Source organism: Eptesicus fuscus, chromosome 6, assembly GCF_027574615.1.
Source record: "Eptesicus fuscus isolate TK198812 chromosome 6, DD_ASM_mEF_20220401, whole genome shotgun sequence".
NCBI lineage: Eukaryota > Metazoa > Chordata > Mammalia > Chiroptera > Vespertilionidae > Eptesicus > Eptesicus fuscus.
This window is the reverse complement of record NC_072478.1, coordinates 11,659,953-11,686,268: the sequence shown is the minus strand read 5'-3', so window position 1 is coordinate 11,686,268 and position 26,316 is coordinate 11,659,953. Positions and strand designations below refer to the sequence as shown.

At 39.0% G+C, this 26,316-nt stretch overlaps 1 protein-coding gene across 1 annotated transcript in view; it reads left to right on the top strand.

Annotated features, from left to right (window-relative positions):
• Nucleotides 1–426: 426 nt before the first annotated feature.
• ADAM7 (ADAM metallopeptidase domain 7) overlaps nucleotides 427–26,316 on the top strand; it is a 73,604-nt gene continuing 47,714 nt past the window's right edge. The window contains exons 1-4 of the mRNA XM_054718313.1: nucleotides 427–472; nucleotides 18,818–18,921; nucleotides 23,354–23,430; nucleotides 24,881–24,959. Coding sequence (XP_054574288.1) covers nucleotides 427–472; nucleotides 18,818–18,921; nucleotides 23,354–23,430; nucleotides 24,881–24,959 — 306 coding nt within the window. The remainder of the gene's footprint in view (nucleotides 473–18,817; nucleotides 18,922–23,353; nucleotides 23,431–24,880; nucleotides 24,960–26,316) is intronic.

The window sequence follows — 26,316 nt, the reverse complement described above, 5'->3', positions numbered from 1 at the left end:
AGAAACAATGTGACTAAGCCAGACCCTGAAGTCTCCTCAGTGTTGAAAGGCATCCTGGTCCTTGTTGTGTTTGCATATAGGCTGATTCCTAGGACTCTCTGGAAACTTCATATCATAACAACTGACCAGGAGAAAATAGATCTGACTTGCTCTTAGTATTGTATCATAATTTTAAAAAATGTGGCTGCTTTCTTGGTCTGGGAAAAAACTGAAGAAAGAATCTATATGCTTAGTAACTAGGCTAGAAGAAAAGACTGACCTAGTCAAGCCATAGATGACACTGAAAGTTAAGGGGCATATCTTGTGAGGAGGCGGTGCACGCATGTGCCTGTACATTTCCTCAGAGAATTCCAGTCAAACATGGATGCACCTACAAAAAAGAAAATTGGGGGAATAAGTTGTCCTATAAGGTTTGAGTGAGCAAGGATGCTGAATGTAATGGAAGCAGAGTCCAATCAGCCACGAGAAGAAGGTAAGAGCCACATGGGGCCAGGGGGAGGGAGGTGGCATTACTGATCTTATGGATCAAAATGATTGTGGATGGTGGTGAATGTAGAGGCTCCGAAGTACAACAGAGGGAGATCTGAAAAGAATTTGCTAATGCCAAGTGGCACCATGTGGTCAAAGAGGACACAGCAATAAGAGAAGAGCCCTCCAGGAGGGAAGTCATAGAGTATATTTTTTTGGAAAAGAAAGTGAGGAACAGGATTGTGACCATTTTAAGGGAGAGACAAATATTTTGAATTATGGAGCCTATGTTTGGAAAGAAGAGTGTGTGTATGGAAAAATGTGGTTTAGAAAATAATTTTCCAGGTTTAAGATTAAGGAAGTCAAAACCAAATGAGAGATACCTATGAATGTGCATGTTAGGGAGGACTTTACCAGCTGTTGAGACACCAGAATAAATCATGAAAAAGGCCCGGCCAGAGTGGCTCAGTGGTTGAGCACTGACCTATAAACCAGGAGGTCATGGGTTCAATTCCTGGTCAGGGTACATGCCTGGGTTGCAGGCTGGATCCCCAGTAAGGGGTGTGCAGGAGGCAGCCAATCAGTCTCATCACTGATGTTTCTATATCTCTCTCTCCCTCTACCTTCCTCTCTCTGAAATCAATAAAAATATTTATTTATTTTTTTAATCATGAAAAAGTATGAGGCAACGCCATGTTTTAAGGGGGGTGTTCTGAAGCAGGTATTCTGGAATCTTATGCCAGAAGGTATCCCTGAATAGATTTTCTTCTGGGAGCTTTCTTTAGAATGACGGTTTGAGGAAAGAGTACAAGGGAGTCCACAGGTCCAACATCTTAACACTCAGCACATACCTTATCACCTAACACATAGGTTGGCACTAACCAGGCAAAAAGAAGAAAGAAAGAAAGAAAGAAAGAAAGAAAGAAAGAAAGAAAGAAAGAAAGAAAGAAAGAAAGAAAGAAAGAGAGGGAGGGAGGGAGGGAGGGAGGGAGGGAGGGAGGGAGGGAGGGAGGAAGGAAGGAAGGAAGGAAGGAAGGAAGGAAGGAAGGAAGAAAGAAAGAAAGAAAGAGAGAGAGAAAGAAAGAAAGAAAGAAAGAAAGAAAGAAAGAAAAGAAGAGAAGAGAAGAGAAGAGAAGAGAAGAGAAGAGAAGAGAAGAGAAGAGAAGAGAAGAGAAGAAAGGAAGGAAGGAAGGAAGGAAGAGAGAAATAGAGAAAGAAAGAAAGAGAGAAAGAGAGAAAGAGAGAAAGAGAGAGAGAGAGAGAGAGAGAGAGAGAGAGAGAAAAGAAGGAAAAACAAATCATGAGAGAATGGGAAAAGAGAGTTCCACACAACGTCTGAGGAAAGCTATGGTTCAAAAAGAAATAAACTCCTCCAAAGGATACTTATAAGTCCTTCAAACTCTAAACCAATCTATAAAAAATTAAATATTTTTATTGATTTCAGAGAGAGGAAGGTAGAGGGAGAGAGAGATAGAAACATCAATGATAAGATTGATTGGCTGCCTCCTGAACACCCCCTACTGGGGATCCAGCCTGCAACGCAGGCATGTACCCTGACCAGGAATTGAACCCGTGACCTCCTGGTTTATAGGTCAATGCTCAACCACTGAGCCACTCTGGCGGGGCTTTTTCATGATTTATTCTGGTGTCTCAATAGCTGGTAAAGTCCTCTCATGATTATTGAGCTTTACTGAGAGTGGGAAGAATTCTCAAAGAAATCAGGTAAAAATGGGAGAATAGCTTGTGGAATGCAATTCCATATGGCCTAGATCTATGTTTTGTTTTAGAGAGTGATCATCTTATGGTAGAGGCCACATTCAAGAGTGAGAACACAGGACAGTAAAAACATGTTCACATGAACAAATATAACATCTGTAGTTTGTATTATTTGTAAAGAAATGTAAGGATCCGTGAAAATGAATTAACGTATACTTCTACGAACATGTGCAATCCGATCAGGAGGAGCGCTGCTGTTATCCCAAGATGCTGTAACCATGTCCCTTCTCCTTTCCTACTTTCACTCTGCAAAGTGAGTTCCCTCCCGGCCCTTTCACTCTCTCTGTGGCTATTCTAAATTACAAGTTCCACTGTCAACTTGCCTCAATCGAGGCCAGCTGAATGCACTTGTGTGGACCTGCTCTCTGAGCTGGCCACCAGGATTGCTGAGACATCTGTACCTGGCAGCCTGGCTTTCATCTCTAATATCACATCTGAGACCGTTTCCCTCAAAGAGCCTCCTTTACCAATATACACTGAGTGGCCAGATTATTATGATCTCTGAACACATAATAATCTGGCCAATCAGTGTATACCCTATATAATAAAAGGCTAATATGCAAATTGTCCCCTCGACCAGGAGTTTGACCAGCAGGCAGGCCGGCCAACCCCCCATGTCCCCTCTCCCTGGCCAGGCTGGCTGGACCCCACACATGCACGAATTCATGCACCGGGCCTCTAATATATATACACTGAGTAGCCAGATTATCATGCGTTCAAAGATCATAATAATCTGGACACTCAGTGTAGGCAGTTAGGTCAGCTTTACAGAGATTACTTACAAGTAATTGAGTCCATCACATAGAAAAAATCCATAGCTCTTCAAATGTTCAGAAGAGAGCACCTGACTGTCCTCCTGTACCCTGGACTGGGCTCACTCTCATTCTGCTAAACACTGCCCCCCCCCCCCAATGCCAATTCTCCATATGGTATTCCTCATCTATTACAAATAGACCTTACATAATGGAAAACAAAAGTGCCTTTCTTGAGGTTCCCTTAGCACAGTTAACTAAAGTGCTTTTCCCCAAAACTAACTTTACTGGATACTTAATAATAGCAAGAGATAAACAGCAGTGTAAAACACAAACATAAGCATAGTCATCGACTTAAAATGCAGAAAACTGCTCTTTGCAGAAACTCCAGCCCAAAGGACTGGGGTATCTTTCTGTACCTTGCCCTGTTTCCTTATTTTATTTCCTTCCTTTTTTTCCATAACTGTGCTCTTGTTAATTGTTGAATGTCTTTACCCATATATCTTGGTTCTACTTTTGATCTGGGATTTAGAGTTTCTGTGGTTCATATCCCGATGCCTTGCTCTTTCCTAACGCTGCTGTGTAACGACTCCTGTCACATGCCTTCCACCAGAAGTAGGCTTCGTGACCAGCACTCTCTCTTCCCCATCGTTTTCTTATTCATTTAAGAAAATATAAACCTGTAAGACAAGGAGAGTCCCTCCTGAGAGAGTTTTCCACCTGAAAGGAATCTTTGAAAGAGAACTCAGGACAGAGGGGCATGCATGCTCTGAAATGGCCTCCTCTGGACCTGCCAATAACACACACACATACACTCACACACATACTCACACACACACACTCACACACACACACATACATACACACACACTCACACACACACTCACACACAATCACACACACACACACACATACACATACATACACACACATACACACACTCACACACACACACTCACACACACACTCACACACACATATACACATACACACACATACACACACTCTCTCACACACACACTCACACACACACGCGCACACACACACACACACACACACACTCACACACACACTCATGCACCCAGCTGAGTGGCACTGAATTACCTGTGATAATTACTGACACTGTTTGCAGTGTCCACAGAGCTGTCACCTAAAGCCCATGCAGGGAGGTATTGGACACAGGTTATTGTCCAGGGACAGGAACACAAAACGGAATGGCCGCATCCAGAGGAAATTCTAGTTTCTTGTCCAGGGATATGAAAACTTGGGGGAAATACTGGATTAGAAAAATCTGTGGCCTGGGTTGAAGATTGCTGTGGTGGATCACTTGTTTCAGAGTGGCATATCGCAAGCCTCCAAACATCAAGGTCTCGTCCCCAGACTAGCGGGCCCAAGAGGTATCCTAGCACATTAGCCAGAAGGAACCTGCTAGGCCTGGTTAGATGGATGTCCCTTGTAATGGGCTCTGAGGAAGTTTAGGGCCAAGCGTAACTACTGAACCTCTGGGATGTAATCCTCTATTCTGCCTCAGAATTAAAATTAGTCCAACCATGGCAGCTCTTGTCCTAGAATTAATAATTTTTTTCCCTTTTTCCTTCTTAAATTCTTCAATATCTCCTTTCTTTTTCCTTAACCTCAACCTCAAGTCACAAGAGTGGATTCTTCTTTTGGGTTTTTCTTAGTTAACTCTGCCTGTGACTGGAGTCCTGCCTCACTTCTTAGCTGTGGACCACAAATCTCTTGGATTATGACTATATAGTTATTATCATTTTTGAGTTCTAGTATCCCGGACACAGGTTCTTTGCCAGATATATGTACTACAAGTATTCCGATAAATCTCATATATATACAGGTGACCCTTGAACATGAGGTTGGGGAGTAGGAGCACCAACCCCTGTGCTGGCGAAAATCAGTGTGTAGCTTTGACTACAGGAAATTGGTTTCAGGACACCTGAGATACCAAAATTCATCTATGCTCGAGTTCCTTATATAAAATGATGTAGACAGTGCATATACTAGTAGTTAGTCCTCTGTATCCACAGACTCCCTGAGACTGAAAACATTGTACTATTTTCCATACCCGTTTGTATGAATCTGTGAATGCAAAACCTGGGGATACAGAGGGCCAACTGTATATTTGTTGAAAAAACTTCACATATAAGTGGACCCATGAATTTCAAACCTTTGTTGTTCAAGGGTCAACTGCACATGCAAGTATTTTCTCCTAGATTGCAATTTGCCTGTTCATTTTCTTCATGGATGTTGCCTTTTTATGATGATTCATCATAAATTATACTTTATTAAAATTAAAAACTTCAAACTTTAAAAAGGCAACATCCTTTTGCTCTGTGTGAACAAATCTCAGCTCCCCTTGGTTATGAAGATTTTCTCTTAATGCTTCCTTCTAGAACTTTTATTATTTTAGTTTTTCATTTAGGTCTATGATGCACTTTAAGTTAAACAGGTCTTAGGTCAGGTCCAATGTTCACTTTTCATATATATATATATATATATATATATATATATATATATATATATATATATCAGCTGTTCCAGCACCATTTGTTGAGTTTCCTTGGTACATTTACAAAAATGGTAAAAAAAAAAAAAAAATCAATAAGTACATATACATGAGAGTCAATTCCTGGACTTTTTATTCTGTTGTATTGAACTGTGTATCTAATTTATGACCTTGCTAAACTAACTTATTAGTTTTAGTAGTTTCCCCCGCTATTTTGATTCTGCTTTTTCTTGTTGTACATTTTCAGCAGGACTGCAAATCCCAATGCTCTTCATTGGCTTGTCACATCAGGGAGACACCAGTGGCTATTTCTAAGTCAGCTTGTGCAGCCAGTTCAGTGACTGCCAACCCTTATTCAGCCTGGGCGTGGCATGTGTGTCCTGTTTCATATCCTGATGCCTTGCTCTTTCCTAACGCTGCTGTGTAACGACTCCTGTCACATACCTTCCACCAGAACCAGGCTTCGTGACCAGCCCTCTCTCTTCCCCATCCTCCAATACTTTGCTAATACGCAGAGAGAAGTATTAGCCAAGAAATTTAGTTTAGAGGTGGATCTTCCAGCTTTTACCCTGGATAAGACTGTCTCCATGGGGGGAAATTTCACATCCATTGGTAATTCATCATTTAAAGGCTTTATAACTTTTCCCTTTATTATTGTTTGTTTCTTTGTTTATGGTAACATTTACTCCTTTGCGGAGTAAGTAGAAGTACAGAAGAAGTTGTAAATTTGATGAAGAGGCACTCATGTCTGGAATATACCAGGACATTTTCACAGCCCAGCTACCAGAGGGCACCTTTTCTGACTCATTATGTGTAGGCCTCCTGTCCTACAAAGAAATCCACCAATAAAGGATATGATGGTCTTGGCCAAAATGAGGGACCCAGAATTGAGTGCAGAGAAATATTGAAACAGTGAGGATTAGTTCACCTTTTAAAATAGAAAACTACCTACAAACAATATTCACTTGTAAAAGCTCTCTAAGAGTGTGAAGATCAGGGGCAGGTCCAAGTTTCTGCTGACCCCTGGGAGACGAAGTCCTCACGGTCTGCTGTCGAGGTTGGGATGTGCACCTTCTAGAGGCTGTTAGCTGGCTCATCTCCCTGCACTTACTGAGCTCCTGCTGTGGACGGACTACTAGAACAGCAGGCACTTGCTGCAAGCTCTATTACAGACAGCAGACAGAATTCCTTTTGCTCCTCCGAACCATTCCAGAGTCCAAATGAAAGAAGGGTACAACCTCCCATGTCCATAATCAGATGTCCAGTGCCCACCACCACACTTCACTACCCTAGGCCCTGCTGGCCTCAAAAATCTCCATTATTTTCTGCGGTGCCAATCAGCAGGGGCATGGGCACTTGGTAGCTCCTCTCCTGAGTTAAAGTCTGTGCAAGAGAAGCTAAATGAGGCAGATGTCTGAGAAGCTGGGAAGCAGTGGTGAGGGCTGTGAGACTTACCTGGCACCTGCAAATAGCATGTGGTTAGTTACCATATTTCCTTGATGCCAGAGGTAGCATCCTTTCACATTTTGACATTTATGAACTAGGGATATTGCTTGTTGTATATATGGATACCACACACACACACACACACACACACACACACACACACACACACACATTTAATGAGCTGATGTTCCCTTTTTCCCCTTCAGTCACTTTACTAAACCAATGATGTACTTACCTGCATGTTACTTGTCATTAGAGGAAATGTATTCATTGTCATGGCAATCCATGATACTAACGAAATAGATTTTAAAACCACATTTTAAGGTAAATTAAGAAAACGCAGCATGCCTCTCTTTTATGAGGCAATTGTGACACCTGCTGTCAGAAATAAAGAACTTACTATAGTCACTAGCTGGCCTTTCCTATGGAAAAAAAAATATTGCTAGAACATGAAAACTTCTAGGAGGACATGAGCAAACAATAGTCCACTTTTTTCCTGATCATTGAAATTCCAGAATTTGGTAGGTAGCAGCCCAAGGCCTGTCTGTCCCTCCCTCACCTTTTCCTGAGGATTTGGTCATGAGTGACTTAGTGACTGCAAGGAGAACAAATATTGGCAGACATCTACCCATCCTTTGGGCATATCAATAGTTTCTAGTGTCCTCTGTACATTTGTTGCTATTTTTAAAAATACAAATAAATTGAGGTATAATGTATGTACAATAAAACACACTTACTTTAAGGATACAGTTCAATGAGTTTTTACAAATGTCACCACTACCACCATCAAACTATACAACATTTCCATTGCCCATTTTTATGCCCTACCCCGCTCAGGCCCACCCCACAGCAGGCCCTGGCAGTCACTGATCTGCTATCACTCAGTAGTAAGTTTGTGTTTTCTAGTTTCAGGTAAAGGACATCTTACAGTATGTATTCTTTGAGCCCAGTATCTCACTCAGCATAACATTTCAGAGATCCATCTATTGTTCTAGTGGCACAAAACATTTTAGTGGGTCAGGGTTTCATCAGGGCACAGTGGGAAGCCGGTGGTGTCTGGGACCACAGCTGGAAAGACTGGCAGTGACTTAATGCCTGGGGCCCAGAGCATCTGGAGACAGTGTCGCTCACAGGTGCTTGATGCTGGTTATTGGCAGAAATGTCAAGTGCATCTGTGGACTGGAACACTGATATGTGGCTTCTTCATAGGTTGGTAGCCTCAGAATGGAGAGTCGGGGATTTAAAGTGAGTGTCACAGGACCAGGCAGAAGCTATACGTCCTTTTCTGACCTAGTCAAGAAGGTTATATGACATCACTTCAGTTGCTTGGTATTGCTTGCAAGTGCACCATGACGGTCAGTCCTGAATCAAGAGAAGGTTCAACAAAGAATATGAAAAAGAATCTTTGAACATATTTCAAAACTGCCTCATCTATTTCACTGGGTGCACTGGCAGTTCATTTTAAAAAAAAAAAACACTTAGTAGTGTACTAGCATATGTGTACACTACAACTTGTGTAATCCATTTTACCACTCATGGATATTTAGGCGGTTTCTCGTTTATGCCTGTTATGACTATAACTGCAGTGAACATTTGCACACATGTTTTTGTTTGACATATAATTTCATTTCTCAGGGTAAACACCAAGAGTGCAACCACTAGGCAGATGACAGTAGATATTTAACTTTATAAGAAGCTGATGTTTTCTAGAATATCATCACTCACATCCCCATCAGGCATATGGGAGAATTTGAGTTGCTCCAAATCTTCACCAACAGTTAGCATTGTCATTTTTTTAAAAATCTTATCCATTCTCTTGTATATGGAAAAAAAAAAAAACTTCGAGTTCTCTTCACCTGCCTTTCTCCTTTACTTTCACACAGAACACTTCCCTTTTGACACTGCTGGTCACCAAGTATGTGGGAGGTTTTCTGACATCAGTAATTCTGTGACACCAGCAGGGTGTCCTACAATTCAACTCAATTCTGACATTTCTACTTTGAAATAGCATCAGATCCCACAGGTTAAGGGCTCAATCCCACAAGATTGTCCCATTTCAGATGCCAGTTGCAAAGAATAGGGCACCCATGACTTCTGTGCAAATTGGCTACAAATCAGAGGTTCCCATGACCTCCCTCCCCTTGGATTTGATTATTTTCTGGAACAGTCACAGAACCAGGAAAACACATTTACCATTTTATTAAAGAATATGGCAAAGGATACAGATGAACAGTCAGATGGAGAGATAGGAGGTCTGGGAGGGTCCTGAGTACAGGGGTTTCTATCACCGTGGAGTTGGGGTGCTGACATACCCTGGTACATGGATGTGCTCACCAACCTGAAGCTCTCTGAAGCCCCTATCACTGGATTTTATGGTGGCTTCCTCATGTAGACATGATCAGTTATTCACTCCATTTGCACCCCCTCTCCGCTCTCTAGAAGATGGTGGTGTGGGGCTGAAAATTCCAAGATTCTAATCATTGCTTGGTCTTTCTGGTGACTGGCCTCCATACAGGAACCGTCCATGAGCTCACCAGAGTCACCTCGTTAGAACAAAAAATGCCCCTAGTGCTCTCATCACTTAGGAATTACAAGGGTTTGGGGAGGCTTGTGTCAAGGATGGGGTCAAAGACCAAATATTAGAACAAGAAATTATCCTATCACTTAGGAAATTACAAGAGTTTTAGAAGTTCTGTGCTAGGAATTGAGGGGGAGAGACTAATATATATATATTTTTTCTCCTTCGTGCACTCCAATTTATCTCAGATATCCACATGATTATATGATTAAAAAATAAGTCTAACACAATATTTCTGTGTTTAAAAGCTTTGTGGCCATTGCCTTCAGGATAAATAATTATCTTTTTACTCTAGCAAATGGACCTCTATACCATCCATCTCAGACATAGTGGGTAGCTTCATCTCACAGCACAGTCCCACCCCCAATCCTGTTTAACCTGTTCCACTGCTAAACACATCTCAATTGAGCACCCAGTTTGACATGTGAGCTGACTTCATCTAAATTATTTTTCAACACTTTTATTTTAATTTATACAATACTCTACTATAGAGTTCATACCTGTGGATAAATCTCATCATTCAATTAATATCTAAATGTTAGATATATAATTGTTGTCCTGTTTAAGTTAGTACAGTTGACCCTTGAGCAACCTTGGTTGAACTGTGTGGGTCCAATTACACGTGAATTTTTAAAATAAATATCTATACCATTTTGATCCATAGTTGGGAGCACACAGATGTGGAGGGCCAATTGTATACATTGATATTTGCCATTTTATATAGGGGACTTGAGCATCCTCAAATTTTTGTATCCCTGGTGGGGAGACCTGGAACCAATCTCCCCACAGTTACCTAGGGGGGACCACTGATGTAGTTAAGTTTTGGAGGAGTCAAAAGTATAACTACCACATATTGTTAAAGATTAATGAGCAATTGCCTGATAGAGTGGAGTGCTCAGGGTGTCCATTTTATTTCATCATTAGATAATAGGGCTAATTTCAAGCCTGATTTAAAACCGTGCATTCCGAGGTAAGGGATATCTGAGGGCCAACATCGCGTCCTTAACTTTGTCTTTGTGAGGAGACAGCCTTGCTGTGGGGATTTTCTGGCACAGGCTTGGGAGCCATGCCCAGCCTCTGCCCATGATTAATGGAGTGCTGCTAGTACCGGCACACAGAGATCTAGCTGTGCCGGAAGGTATGACTATGGGACAAAGCATTGGGCAAGCTATAGAGATGCTATCATGTTCATTCCTAGTTTCATAAAAAAGGCACAATAGATGTCCAATCTATTAGAAATAATAATACAATCTTGGCTCCTAGTATTTGATGGTCTTGCCTAGCTCTTTGCCTAGCTCTTTTTTATGAAACTAGGAATGAACGTGATAGCATCTCTATAGCTTTGTTATGTGGGACATAACACTGACTCTGGGGCCTTTGAGCAACCTTGTGTTCGATATACAAAGAGAAGCTTGAATTTTCAGAAAGCATAGAGTGGTAGAGGAACCTTTTGCAATCACAATAAATTTATAATGTTTATCATCTTTTCTGCAAACCGAGTGCTGCAATAAAGTTATAATAAATTAATCTTCTTAATATACTATGTATTGAGTCCTAACAGTGTACAAGACCTGAAGTTGTTAGACCCTGCAGGGAACATGTGAATGTTAGCCATGGTCTCTGTCTTCAAAGGGCTTGAACGTATTTCAGAAGATAAGCTGAAAATTTTACTAATACCTCCTGGCATTGCAAGTGTGTGAGAGAACTAACAGATGGAGGGCATGGGACTTCATTTATATAATTTAACTGAGATCTAAACAAACTTACCAAATACCTTAGACTTCACTATATCTAGTCTACAAAAGCAAGAAGACAAAAGAGAGAAAACTCGCTCCAAGTTTCTCACACACTGACATGCACACTGTGGGGCAGAGGTAGGCAGAGTATTAGGAGTCAGGGAAAGGAAGGAACAGCTGTTTTATGGTGGGTAACAGAAGTATCATGAAGAATGTGGCATGAGATGTGTGGGTTCAGGAAAGCTGGATAGGAGATGACCCCTCACCTCAGAGAGTGACTTATTGTACTTGTCAAGTTGGAGGAGAGGGTGGCATGAAATGAAGAATACGATTAAGCCATAAAAGACTGACTAGTATACTCTAAGTTCTGTTCAATCAACCCTGTAAAAGGTATTTCAGCTGAATCTGGAGGAAGATGAAAGGTGAACCAGCTACGTGGGAGAACTCACACAGGGTTCTGATAAAAGGAGCAAGGACACCAAGAACCGAGCAGGCCAACCAAGCAAATGATCAGTTCCTGCTTTTTGTTGTTGTTGCAAGCCTTAAAATATTTTGCAAAAAGTGTCTGGACGTAAGTTATATCTTCTTATACTTGGCCACCATGCATAGGGTATCCCCTTCAGAAAGACAGAAGAGGGAAGAGTCTCAGACATTCATTGATAATATTAGTTTCTTTAAAATATATACTAATAAAAGGGTAATATGCTAATTAGACCAGACATCCTTCCGGACATTATTCCAGACATCCTTCCAGACAAAGCCTGGGCCCGAGGGAAGCCCGGGTCCTGGGTGCCTGTGGGCAGCCAGAGGGAAGCCAGTGTCAGCAGCTGGAGGAAGGAAGGCCTACTCTTGCATGAATTTCATGCATCAGGCCTCTAGTATATATATATAAACTGTAAGGACAATATCCTTAAAATGCTTAATTTCCATTAAAAGCATTTATCAAGAGTCTACTTTGCAGGGGGTACTATTCTAGATATTGGGGACATAACACTGAACAACAGACAACATTATCTACATTACATTCTGTGCAGGTAGATAGTTGAAAAACAAATACATAAATAAAAGTCTTCATTGACCAGGTGTTTAGTCTTCATTAGCCAAGTGGGAAAGGCGATAAGGAGAGCGTAGGTGGATTGCATGAAGGGATTTACAGCTCACCTGGCATGACTCAGTGGTTGAGTGTCAACCTAGGAACCAGGAGGTCATGGTTTAATTCCCAATCAGAGCACATACCTGGGTTGCAGGCTAGATCCCTACAGGGGGGAATATGGGAGGCAGCTGATCAGTGACTCTCTCTGATCATTGATGTTTCTATCTCTCTCTCCCTCTCCCTTCCTCTCTGAAATCAACAAAAATATATTTAAAATAAAATAAAATGGAGTGTACATAGTAGATCTTAATTTAAAAAATGTATTTGAGAAAAGAGCTAAGAAAGGTGAGGATGGAGACCTACAGTTGAAGATAGCATGCTGGCATGTTTCTTCTGGGAACAAGAAGAAGGACAGAGTGGCTGAAGAGAGCTGAAGGGAAGAGGGGGCGTTGAGGTGCAAGAGGCACAGGGTGCCAGATAGTGTGGAATCATTATGAGGAATTTAGCTTCTATTCAGTAAAATGGTAGCCATTGGAATATTTTAAAGAGAGGAATGACACAGCATTGCTTCCATCTTAAAAGTATGGCTTGTTACTTTTGGAAAATAAACTATGTAGGAGAAGCAAAGTAGAGTAAAACCACTTATCAGAAAGTTGTACTAATCCAGGTGAGACACGATTGGGGACTTTTGTCAGAGTGGAAGTGGTGGAGGAGATGAAAGGAGGTTAGATTCTGAGTCTATTCTGAAGGAAGAGTCCACAATATTTCCTGACAGCTTGTGTGGGAGTGGGAGAGAAAGAGAGTGCCAGGACCACCCCCTGATCTTTGGCTTGAGTAGCTATACTGATTGACAGCATTGTCATTTCCTGAGATGAGCAAGACATTTGGAGGAACAGTTTTAAGGATGAAGATCGGAAGTTTTGTTTTTGTATATATTTAATTTGTGATGTCCACCAGACATCAAAATGAAAATGCCAAATAGACAACTGAAGGGGAAAATATTTCTGGGACCTATGAATTTGGCCATCAACAGCATAACAGTCATTTTTGAATCATGTGATATGGTAAGATCTCCAAGGGAATAAGTATAGACTGAAAAGGGAATAAGTTCAAAGAATGAGACCTGGGGCCTCTGCTGTTTACAGGCCTGTGGTATGAGGAGAAATATGTGAAGAACTTCAAGTAAGAAGGAGCAGCTAATGAGGGAGAAACAGTAGGGCTGGAAGTCAAGTAAGAAACATGTATCCAAAAAGACAGGGTCAAATAACAAGTCAAACATGGCAGAGAAATAAAATCAGGACTGAGAATTGAGCATTGAATTAAAAATCTGGAGATGGTTGGTGACCTTGAAGAGTAATTTCAGTAAAGAGGTGGGGAGAAAAGAGATTGTCTCTTGTTCATGACTGGAGTGGATTAAAGAGAGAATGAAGCACTAGGGACAGTGACTATAGATAACTCTTTGAGAGGACCTTGTTATAAAGGAACTACAGAAATATTGTGGTTGCTGAACGGGCATGCAAGGTCAAGAGAGTTACTATAATTTGGTTAAAGATGAAGAAAATTACGGCTTGTTGAGGGGTGCAGAGAAGGGGTGACATAATTGTATGAATAGAATTAAAAATGCTATCACCTTGGCCCTACTTATCCAACAAGGGAAAATCTAATTATGTTGCATTTTATTTGATATTCTGACACCATTTGACGTTAAGTCTATCTTGTTTAAACCATTTTGACCTTATAAAATTTAGTGTATTTTATAAATATCTTATGAAACAGTTAAATTGAAGGTGGAAAATAGTGTCAATCATTCAACAAAATTGAGAGAGATATATGAGTTATGAATTTTTCATTATCACACTTAACCTGCACAGGGATCCTATGTACAAAGTACTATTCTGGTTTTCCATGAGGAAATGAAAACTCTAGGAATATTAAGTAATTTGTTCAATGTCATTAACTAAGTCATAGGATTATCAGAATTAAGAGGTAAAATTTCTATACACTCTATTTACTCTGGGTCTGCCATTCCCCAGAAATAACTTTGTCCATTTGGGTGGCAGAGGGAGTTGATCTTTTATGACAATTTTATTTATTGCATGACATTTACTGTGCATATTAATGGACAAATCGGTGATTAGAAATGAAAAGTATGATGGGGATAAAAGCTCCAGATCAATGAGGAAGGTCTTAGAAAAGGGGAAGAAATCAGTAAAAGCAAGGCAACATAGCATCCTGGTGTTAAAATTATGTCCCCAGGGATCAAATAGTTTAACAGTCCCAACTTATAAATAAGACTCGGGGACCCAGAAAATAAATAATTTGCCAGAGAAGGCAGAATTAATCACAGGAGAACAGAGAGCTCCTGACTCTGAATTGAATGTTCTTTTCAATGCACTTACAGCACAATTCATGGGTTGAAATTGGCTTCTACAAAGAGAATTACAAGTTCCCGTTGATTAATATGGTTTTGGAGTACATTATAATGATATTTCTTTTAAAATCAGACAGAAAACTGCTAATATTTTTGTTTCTATGTGAAGCTTTAGTTTGAATAAGATATTATTGTTCATCCTCTTTATTTACTTGAATTTATCTTCCCTTTTCTTCATGTTTCTCTTTACAAAGGTGGTACAAGAATAAGCATTTTGGGTCTATAGAGTGGGCTGCTTCTTATTTCTGATTTAGATAATCTCTGTCCTCTGTCATTCTTCCCATGCTTTCAGGGTTGTGGGGTTGTTTGCCAAGTTGCGCTAGACAAAGAGAGGGAGCAGAATTGAGGGAAAAAGGAGAGGAGAGAGCTCAGGAGGGCAAGCCCTAGGGGTATCTGGATTGTGAGGTAGATCAAAAGGGGTCAGCAGGCAAGTTCTGCTGAGAGGCCTCCAAGAAAAACCCTCGTGGTTGACTAATATGTAAAGAACTGATCCTGGTGGAAATAAGTAATGAATTCTAGAATCTACAACCTCAAACCCATCATGGAAACAAAGATGAGAGTAGATTAGCATCTTATGAAAGGTTACTTCATTGATTTGCAGCAGAGAAATAAAAAGGAAACAAAACATTCCCATTCTCATGTAATCTTTAAGATCTATGGTGGTAAACACAAAATACAATATACTGCTGCTGTGTTATAGAATTGTACACTTGAAACCTATATAATTTATTAACCAATGTCACTCAAATAAATTCAACAAAAAATAAAATTTAAAATTTTTTAAATGATCTGTTTTTGCCTGACATTTGGACTCACAGAGCCTCTTCGATATAGAAATCTGTTTCAGGCTTCATTGTTGTTCTTGTTTTGCTTTTTTCTAGAAAGTTAAATGTAATATTTCAAAGGAAATGGTTTGGTCAATAGTGCCAAATATTGCTGAGAGGGCAAGTAAGATGAGAAACCAAAATATCCATTGGGTGTAACAATTGTGAATTCCTTGGAGATAGACAGCTATATCGGTAGAATCATAAAGGCAAATGCCTGAATTGAATGTGTTAGGATGAACTGTAGATAAGAAAGTTACTAAAAGTTATATAAACTCTGTGAGAAGTTTAGCTGAAAGGGAATTAAAAACGATAATGGTAGGTGCTTATAGAATATAAGATTGACGATAGGATATTTTGAAAGGGAAAACTTGAGCTTATTTAAACTTATCAAAAGAAAGTTTTCAATTGTCATAGACTGGTTATGTTTTTGTGACTACTATAGGGATAATCAATAATGTGAAACAGGATAGAATCACACACACAGATAAAGTATTGGCAAAGGGATATCTCTTCTAATACAATAAGAGAACACAGACATATAGTTTTGCACAGGTCCTTTATACATTTACCTATTAATGTTGTTTTTTTTTTTTGCATTGATTTGAAGAAGTTCTATATTATAGGGACATTTGCCCTCAACTTTTATTATATACTAGAGGCCTGGTGCATGAAATTCATGCACTCAAGAGGTGGGTCCCTCAGTCCGGTCTGTGCCCTCTTGCAGTCTGGGACCCTTCGCTTCTTACTGCCCCGTGCAGTGGAGGCAGGAGAGGTTCCCGCCACCACCGCTGTGCTCACCAGCCATTTGCCCAGCTTCTGACTGAGCTGTGCTCACCCTGTGGGAGCATACTAACCACCAGGGGGCATCTCCTGCATTGATCATACATCCCCTTGTGGTCAGTGTGCATCATATCGACCAGTCGTTCTGCTGTTCAGTTGATTTGCATATTAGGGTTTTATTATATAGGATATAGATGTTGCATGCATTTATAGAGTTTTTGTTTGTCTTTTAGTTTAAATTAATTTGAAACTTATAGCATAAATAAGTTTTCATGAGTAAATTTAGATGAAGGTGGTCAAAAGATACAGTAATAAGATAAATAAGTACTAGGAATGTAATCTCTACTTACAGATAAGGATAGCATGGTGACTATAGTGAACACTCCTGTGTAATATACAGGAAAGTTGTTAAGAGAATAGATCCGAAGAGTTCTTAACACAAACATATGTTTTTCATTTTTCTTTTTGTATTCATATGAGATAATGGATGTTAACTAAACTCATTGTAGTAAACATTTCACAATATATGTAAGTTAAATCATTATGTTGTACATCCTAAACAGAGTTGTATATCAATTACATCTCAATAAAAGTGGAAGAAAAAAAAGATAGTCCTGACAAATGTGGCTCAGTTGGTTGAGTGTTGTCCCATGCACCAAAACGTTGCTGGTTCAATTCCCAGTCAGGACATATGCCCAAGCTGTGGGCTTGATCCCCAGTAAAGGGCATGCAGTAACAATCAACTGATAGCTCTCTCTCCCTCTCCCTCTCCTTCTCCCTCTCTCTCTAAAAATCAATAAAAACATATTTTAAAAAATATATAAAGTTATTTTCCCTTATCCCCCTTGTTGTCCCCAATGACCCCCTGGGTTCTTTTATCAGAGTGGAAGTAAAATAAAGATTACTAACTTGTGTTTCATACAGCATTCTAAAGGCCATCATTTAGCTAGCAAGTTTTCAATATTTCTATCGATTTTGTTATATCAGATTTTCCTTTAGAGTTTCTGCATGTGGCATTTTGAATAGAAAGACCTTCTTTGACCAAAGTATATATAACATTCTTCAATCATTTTTTTCTGAGGCATGTTGAATTTTTTTTGAATTTTTAGTACACTAGGAATCATTTACAGTAGGCGTGAGGTAGGGATCTCTGCCCAGCCCACCTGCACCACCAGCACAGTGGTTGCCTTTAATTAGTACATGCTGTCCACCCTTCAGGTTTTAGCCTCAAGCACCTTACAAATTGTGTAGTGTGGGTCAAGGAACACTTCCTTGACCTGGATCAAAACTGTCTAACTACCTGTGAGACCCTGCATCCTTGCTGTGGGAGCAAGGACAAAGAACTGGGCACATTTTTTCTCAAGCACATGCCTCCCTCTTCAACCAGAATCATTCAGAATGCTTTCCGGGAGTTTAATTTTCATGATTTTATTCACTTCTCAGTTTAAAGGTATGTCTTAATCCTTTCATCGGCGTTTTCTTATTGTACAATGAGGTAATGTCTTTTTAATCGCAATGTTTAAATGCAAAAGATAAAAACATTAATATCCCTTGATGATTTTGCCAGGAACACAGCATAGGTTTTGGACTAGATTAGAGCTAATCTTGAGAATCTATGATTCTATGAAATGCCATGTCACTCTTAAATACCCTGAGTTACAGGGGCAAGGAGGCAGGGGTGAACTGAATACTTGTAATGCAACAAACACTGTGCTAGCCATGAGCCACTTTGTATATGAGCACACTTAAACTTTTATATTATGATTTCCACTTACAGATAAGAAAATCAGAGAGATTAGGTGTGCTACTCATGGTCATACTGCTAATAAGCTGGTAAAACTTTGATTCAAATAAAAGAGCAGATTCCAATATCCTGTATTCTTTCCTCCACATGGGTCTTTGGTGTGGCGACTACCAATGTGACAGGAAGTGTGTAGATTCTGTTTAACACTGATTGAAGAGTATCTAAAATCCTTTAACAAGGGAAGCCTTCTATTTAGCTTCTAGAGTTAGGACTTCAAATGCACCTGTCCCTGGGAGATATAAACAATGATTTGCATTGAAACAGTCCTTTCTAGGGGAGGCTTTGACAGGTGGCAGAATCGAGAGACAGGCATGAAGAGAATAAGATGACAAAGGTGACAACGTAGAACAAGGTTAAAAGATGGAAGACGCCGAAGCACCCTGATTTCTTTGCCTCCTTTCCAATTTTACTTACCGGTATATTTTTCTACTTTGGAAATATCTGTCTCAATTTCCTTCCTTGTAAAGTAGGGGTGCTATCTTATAGTGATGTTGTACATGGCTGCTAATTGGGAGCAAGTGAACTCTCTGAGAGTAATTCTGTTATCCAGTCATCGTGGGTGCATGTTAATGCCACATGTATTTTCCCTTTATGCTTCCTTTTAGAAAAGTCGGTCCTTGGAGTAGAGGGCCAAGAACTGGTTTACCCTAAAAGGCTTCCTGTGATACAGAAGCGAGATGTTTGGCACACTCATGATTATGACCTACAGGTATAGATTTTGAAATAATAAATAAAATGTATTGCTTTTACAGGCATGTGGAAAGCAACCTCTGTTTCCAATTAGAAGCAAACAAGAGAAGAGAAAAGTTTCAGTTCTTCTTAGGACTCCCAATCAGTTTACGGCCTGTGCCTGGGTGGGTGGGAAGGGGAGGATAAGAGGAAAGAAGCCCTTGACAGATTAGGAAACAAGAAGGAGTCAAGCTCAGATTTTAGGGGGTTCCATTAAACATTTTTCAGTGTATGTGAGGAGCCCACTACCCTCTTTCCAGACTGATGTAAGGCAACCTCACTTGTTCTGAGCTGGCTCCCGGGAACAGTGATCTGGTATGCAGGCTTATTTGCCTGACAGATTCTGTGGCAGAGTTGGACAACTTTCACAGCAACAGAAAGGCCTACTTAGCCCACTGGTTAGAAGGGTGGTTTATTCAGGTATTAAAATGAAAAAAGTTACAATTTTATTTTTAAAAGTAATAAATGTTTACTTATGTAGAAAATGTATAATACACATCATGTGTGCAAACTTTAAAATGGTGTTATTTTCAATTCCCACTATTGTAAAAGGCATTCAGTGTTGGCCCTTAGATTTTTATTACCAGGCAATTGCATTTTGAGCCTTAGGTTTTTAATTTGGCCCACAGAGAATACTGACTGTCACTTTGACCTAACACCTCTTTTTTTTTAATTTTTTTATTGATTAAGGTATTTCATATGTGTCATTATCCCCCCCCCCATTACTCCCCCAACCCCCTCACTCATGCCCTCACCCCCCTGGTGTCTGTGTCCACTGGTTAGGCTTATATGCATGCATACAAGTCCTTTGGTTGATCTCTCCCCCTTGCCCCCACCCTCCCCTACCTTTCCTCTGAGGTTTGACATTCTGATCAATGTTTCTCTGTCTCTGGATCTGTTTTTGTTCATCAGTTTATGTTGTTCATTATATTCCATAAATGAGTGATATCATGTGATAGTTGAGCATTATGCTAAGTGAAATAAGGCAGTCAGAGAAAGATAACTATCACATGACCCAACACTTCTTGAGAGGGCAAACCTTTCCCAGTGCAGTGCCTTTTTTCCCTCCACCATTAGAAAAGCCAGCCTCCCAGATTTCCACTTATTATGTCTCTCAGTCATAATTAAGGCACATTTTAATGTTCCAAATGGTACTATTGAGGCCTCTGTAGTGATGGCTTGAGATGATGAAAAAGCAACTATTTGGAAACAATGTCTACTCTAAACATTCTCGTCTGATAATCTCCTTACAAATAGATTTGTCTTGAACTCTAAGTCTTTCCTCACCTTCTCTTAACTGGTTGATTATTGGCACCCAGCTAAGAGGGCAAAACAAGCTTTCTACCACCCATTGTGTAAAAGCCGGTGGGCTCTTCTGGCATCTATTAAGACTTAATCAATACTGATATTAAAAGTCCCACAGTGAATATACAAGATGAGCCCGAACTGAGGCAGGAAATACACAAGATGAGTTTGGAGCACCTTGTACCAGGAAGTAAGGAAGTTCTCAAACAGACAACCTCTACCCACCATGAGGAGAGATGTTAAAAGAACATGGGAGCCAACTGAAATCACTCCCGATGGCCAAAGAAGAAACAATAAATTGAGCGAAACAATACATGACATAGTTTTGGACCGTAACATAAAGTAACTGTCTATGACACCATGTTGATATAAATAAGTGATTTAATAAGTCAATAAATGTGAGAATAGACATCCCATACAGAAGAATCAAAATATTGATGTAGATATTCCCCTCCCCAGGAGGTGAAGCATAACTCCTTACCCTTTTTAAGCCTGGGCTGTGCATCGTGACTTTCTTTCAAAGAGTGGACTAGGGAAGGGGGAAAATATCCCTTTACAGTGGAGAAAGCTGTCAGATGCTACCTCAGCCAGGTGACCAGTGTCAACATCACCAGGGTGTCATGTTGACAGTATATACTCTTGCTATGAGGTGATGGAAATGACACTTTGTTTTTCTCCCAAATCTCCATACACCTAGTCTAAGCATGGAAAAAACTCATAAAAACCTAAATTGAGAGACAGCCTACAAAATACCTGACCAGTACTCTTCAAAACTGTCAAAGTCATCCAAAATAGGGGAAGCCTGAGAAACTGTTATTGTCTAGAGGAGCCTAAGGAGACATTACAATAAAATGTAATACGGTGTCCTGATGAGATCTTAAGGCCATAAAAGGACAGTAGACAGAAATGAAGGAAATCTGGCTAAGTGTAAACGTTAATTGTAATATCCATTTTGGTTCATCAGTAGTGACAAATACACCATAATAACATTAAGGAAAACCTGAGTTGTGGAGTCCATGAGAATTCTCTATATTGTCTTCCCAACTTTTCTCTAAATCTAAAATGATTCTAAAATAAAACTAAATTTAAAACTTAAATAAAAATACATAAAATTCTAAAATAAAAAATAAAGTTAACTATCCTGTTCATTAAAACTATTAATGACAAGATTAAAAATAACTTTATCACATCTGACATATAAAAATTGTTCCTCAATATTAGCTAATATAAAATTTATATTTATTCACATTTCAAAAAGTCCTGATATACCATCCTGTTACACACACAGACACAGACACACACCTACACATCTACACATAAAGGTCATCTCGTTGTAAAATGGGATACTCTCATTTAATTGAGTATCTGTTTCTTGCCTGCCCACTACCAATACTGTGTCTTTATAATAAAATCCTGATTTTATGTTACACTTGCAATCAAAAAAGTCCTAACTGATGCACACCTCACCTTTAACAAACACAAAACTCCCCTCTCCCTCCCTCAAAGTTGCCTCTCTTCAGAAGATCCTCCTCTTAGTAGTGGCACAGTTAAACAAACCAGAAACAGGCTGTAGTTCTTGACTCCTCTCTTCAGCCTACCCCATCAAACAATCACCTAGCCTTGTAGATTCTATCATGTAAATATCTTTCAAAATTATCTATTGTTCCTTATTCTTGCTGCCACTTCCCTGCCCAAACCGCTAGTATTACAGCAACAGCCTTTGCCTACAGTCATGATTTCTGCTGACTCATTACCCTCAATAATTAAGACATCTAAAATATCACACCTACTGCATTATTCTGCTGAAAATTTTTGCTTCTCTTTGCTCTTAAGATAAGGTCTAAATTCTTTTAAATGGCTTACGAAGCTGTACATGATTTGGCTCCTTCCTACTTTTCATTTCCGTTTCTACTCAACTTGACTTTCCAGCAACATTGAATTTCTCTCTGTTCCTCATATATGTCAAGCTCCTTCCTACCTCAGGACCTTTGCATGTGTTCTTCCTTGTCCCTGACTCCTCCTTTCAATACCCTCTTACACAGTCACTGTGTTTCTCCTCTTAAGATGCTTATAATACCAATTACATTTGCTTGATTTTCCTTTTTTGCCACACTGTGGTTTTCATGAGAGCAGTGACCACTAACGTGTGCACCATTGTATTTTCCATATGATCACTGTGACTGAAAAAAACATCAATTGAATAAATGAATGAACAATAAATTGAAGAAATGTGTAAGATATATGCCCAATAACTGTGAATTCCTAAATTATAAAGAATTCTTATCATTCATAAATAAATAAAATGCCAGAAAAGAACATCGTAAGAGGGCATAAATTAGAAATTCATATACAAATATACAAATAACTAAACAAAAGAAAATATCAATTCTAATTGTCATTAAAGACAACAATTTATGACAATAAGTTATTTCATTATTTGAACAATCTTATTGATGATAATATTTAAGGCAAGGAAACAAGAACCACTATAAATTTCTGGTGAAATTCTAAATTTGTACTTCCATTCCTCAGGGTTATCTGGAAGTATTTACCAAAAGCTTTACACTTTTTCCGTGTTGTTGACAATGAAATTCTGTCTACCTATAGTGAATAACCCAAATCAAATTTCTGATCTAAGTGTAGATTAAATAAGTTCACATTATGCTTTTCCACAATAAAATACATACTATAAAAGAATATTTATTGGAATAGAAAAGTGGTCATGGCCATAACTTACTTTTATGTAAAAAAAGTTAGCTGTAAGATAGTGTATACAAAACTGGGAAAATATATATAAACAGAAGATTTATTGGGGGGTGACACTGTAAGGACATATAATAACATTTATCTCTGGATAAGGGGGCAATATGATTTTTTTTATTTTACCTTCTCTTTAACTAGAAATAAACATCAAAAATTTAATTAAAAATAACTTGAAAGCAAAATCCTGCATATATTAGCTTCCTTATAAATTCAGCTTTATCCATATTTACCATTTTGCCTGAAAGGAGAGCTGAACTCTGGATAGACTACCCACCCCATTAACCACCCTCAGCCCGCACTGAAGGAGCACATATTTAGTTCACATTATGGATATTGTTTTTCAGGAAACTTATGACAACGAATTGTTATATGAAATAAGTCTAAGTAGAAAAACCTTCATACTTCACCTTTTAAGATCAAGGTAAGTTCTATTATGATTTAATAACATAGATTTATTAGTATATAGTATTACCATTTTTGTAAAAACTTCCAGTGAAGTGAATTTAAGTCATTTTCATTTGTACATAATCTGAATTTGTACTCTTCAAATGTAAGCCCACATCATTTCAACAGCCTAACAATTATACACACTCCAGTTTCTAATTGACTCCCTATTTGGGGTACTGGAGTGCTTTGAGCTCTACATACTCTAAGAATACTTTCACAAATACTTTGTGAATCAGTGGAACAAAGGAAATTTGAAAACCATGGTTTTTAAGGGACGTTTATTTAAAATAGATAGATATCAAAGCAAGTTCTGTTTGCACATGGAGCAAAATTGAAAGAATTTTATAGTGAACATTTATATACCCATTAATATATACAGACTAGAAGCCTTGCGCACGAATCCGTGTGCCAGTAGCTCGCTGCCGCCCTCCAGTAGTTCTCAGCCTGCTGCCCTGCACTCCTGTAACTCCCCCTTTCCCACTCCCCCCCCCATAGCTTTCTGCCCTGCCCCCTCCTGTAGCTCTCTGCCACCTGCTTGTAGCTCACTGCCCCACCCTCCTGCTGATCCGTGATCAGGTCGTTACACGGTCAGTTGTTATGCTTCATGGCGTAATGACCATTTGCATATTACATCTTTATTACATAGGATAACCATAATCCCATCAAGATAGACATATACACAAATATTCATTAATATTTTATTATGCTTGTTCATATCATAATTCCTTTATCTATTTACCCATCCACTCACCCTTCATTGTTTTATGCATTTCAAATTACATTGCATAAAAACTTCAATAAAATCCCTCCTAAAAAACAAACATATCATTAGGGTTGGCAGGTTTTTCTTTTGATGTTAAAATTTTTTATAATGAAATACACAAACCTGAATATACATTCATTGAATTTTGACAAATACACATAGCTGTGTTACCTAAACTCCTATAAAAATAAACTAGAAAGTTTTGTTTTACCTAAAATGGTCTTTATTTTCTCTTAATTAGCAAAGGTTATTTTTTGTGGATATAAAATTATGTGTTGACAGAGTTTTAGCAAATATTACTGACATATTCTCCTCTCCTGTGACTGCTATAGTCTCTAATGAGATTTTTTTGCATTAATCTTGACTCCTAAGGCAAGCAATTTTTACCAAGGTAATATTTTCTCCATGTTCTTTTCAAGGTGCCACTTTGCTAAAACTGCCAGAATATTTTTTCTGTTTCTTCTACAGTCTTTACCAACCCATGAAATCCATGTAGAAAATTGTTCCATGGGAGTGGGATTAGTTTTGCTTCTCACTTTTAGCCTAAGAGGAGTTCCTGAGATTCGAAAGCAGTCTGCAGGCGTCTGGCTCACATAACTGGTTTTATCTACTCACTGTCAAAAATGAGTAAATATTGGCACTTCTCTGTCCTCTTTTCCAGGGAGTTCCTAGCCTCAAATTATAGTGAAACGTACTACTCTGCAAAAGGAGAGGAAATCACCAGCCATCCTCAGGTTAAGGTATTTTATCAAACCTTCCTACATCTATTCTCTGAGACTCTTATTTCTTCCTGTGATTTTGCAAACCAATCCTAGCTTTACAAGCAGCTTCAGAAAGTGTTACATCAAAAATGAATCCTGCATTGACTATTGTCACTGAATGATCCTAGAGTGCAAAGCCCTTTGAATGCTAAAAGACTAACAAGCAAATAAATGATTATTATTGTATTCTCCTTTACCAAACTGACTTCTATGAACCCAAAAATTCTGGAGGAAGGATAAAATCGGACACCAAAGGAGTATAGGGAAGCCTGATGAGACTGTAATCAAGTTAAATGGATAAAACCCAAATAAATGAAATGATTTTAAATCTCCCATCTAATTGACCCTTAAGTGAGTCACATCCCCTTTCCTCATCCTTCTTATGCACCCAACACTGAGGGTTCACCTTTATTTTCCAAATAAATAATCTTTGTGTATTTATCACTAGCATTTCAGTGGAAACAGGTTCTATTTTTATAACTTTATTCACCTTTCCAGAACATGCCCTCTGCAGACTTCTAATCAAGGAGAACATTATTCTCTTACCAAAGACATACTTTTAAAACCAATTTTCTCTATTTAAGGTAGCTGCCAACTATGAAATCGAAGTCATTATGTAATCTATGTGAAATAGAACAGGAAGAAAACAGGGAACATTCTTTCATGCAGGGAGTGGTTGTTGGCCTGCAAGTGTCTGAGGTCCCTGGAGGAACATGGAAAGTGTCACATATAGGTGGGAGTCACACAGATGGAAATGATGGAAGGTTATTACCTGTTGGACTCACCATGGGCAGAACATAAAGTAGGGAGTGATAAAGAGTGATAAAGAGCATATATATATATATATATATATATATATATATATACACACACATAGGTGTGTGTGTGTGTGTGTGTGTGTGTATATAAATATATATATATATATATATATATATATATATATATATATATGCTCTTTATCACTCATATATATATTAGAGGCCCAGTGCATGAATTCGTGCATGGGTGGGGTCCAGCCAGCCTGGCCAGGGGTAGGGGACATGGGCAGTTGGCCTGCATGCCTGCTGGTCGAACTCCTGGTTGAGGGGACAATTTGCATATTAGCCTTTTATTATATAGGATATACACTGAGTGGCCAGATTATTATGTGTTCAGAGATCATAACAATCTGGCCACTCATTGTATATCAATACAGGGTGAGGCAAAAGTAGGCTTACAGGTGTTCCTATGGAAAATAATACAGTAATTAATAAATAGTAATATAAGAAAAAACTCTATGTTTCTCATACTTTCAACTGTAAACCTACTTTTGCCCCACCCTCTATATGTACTTATA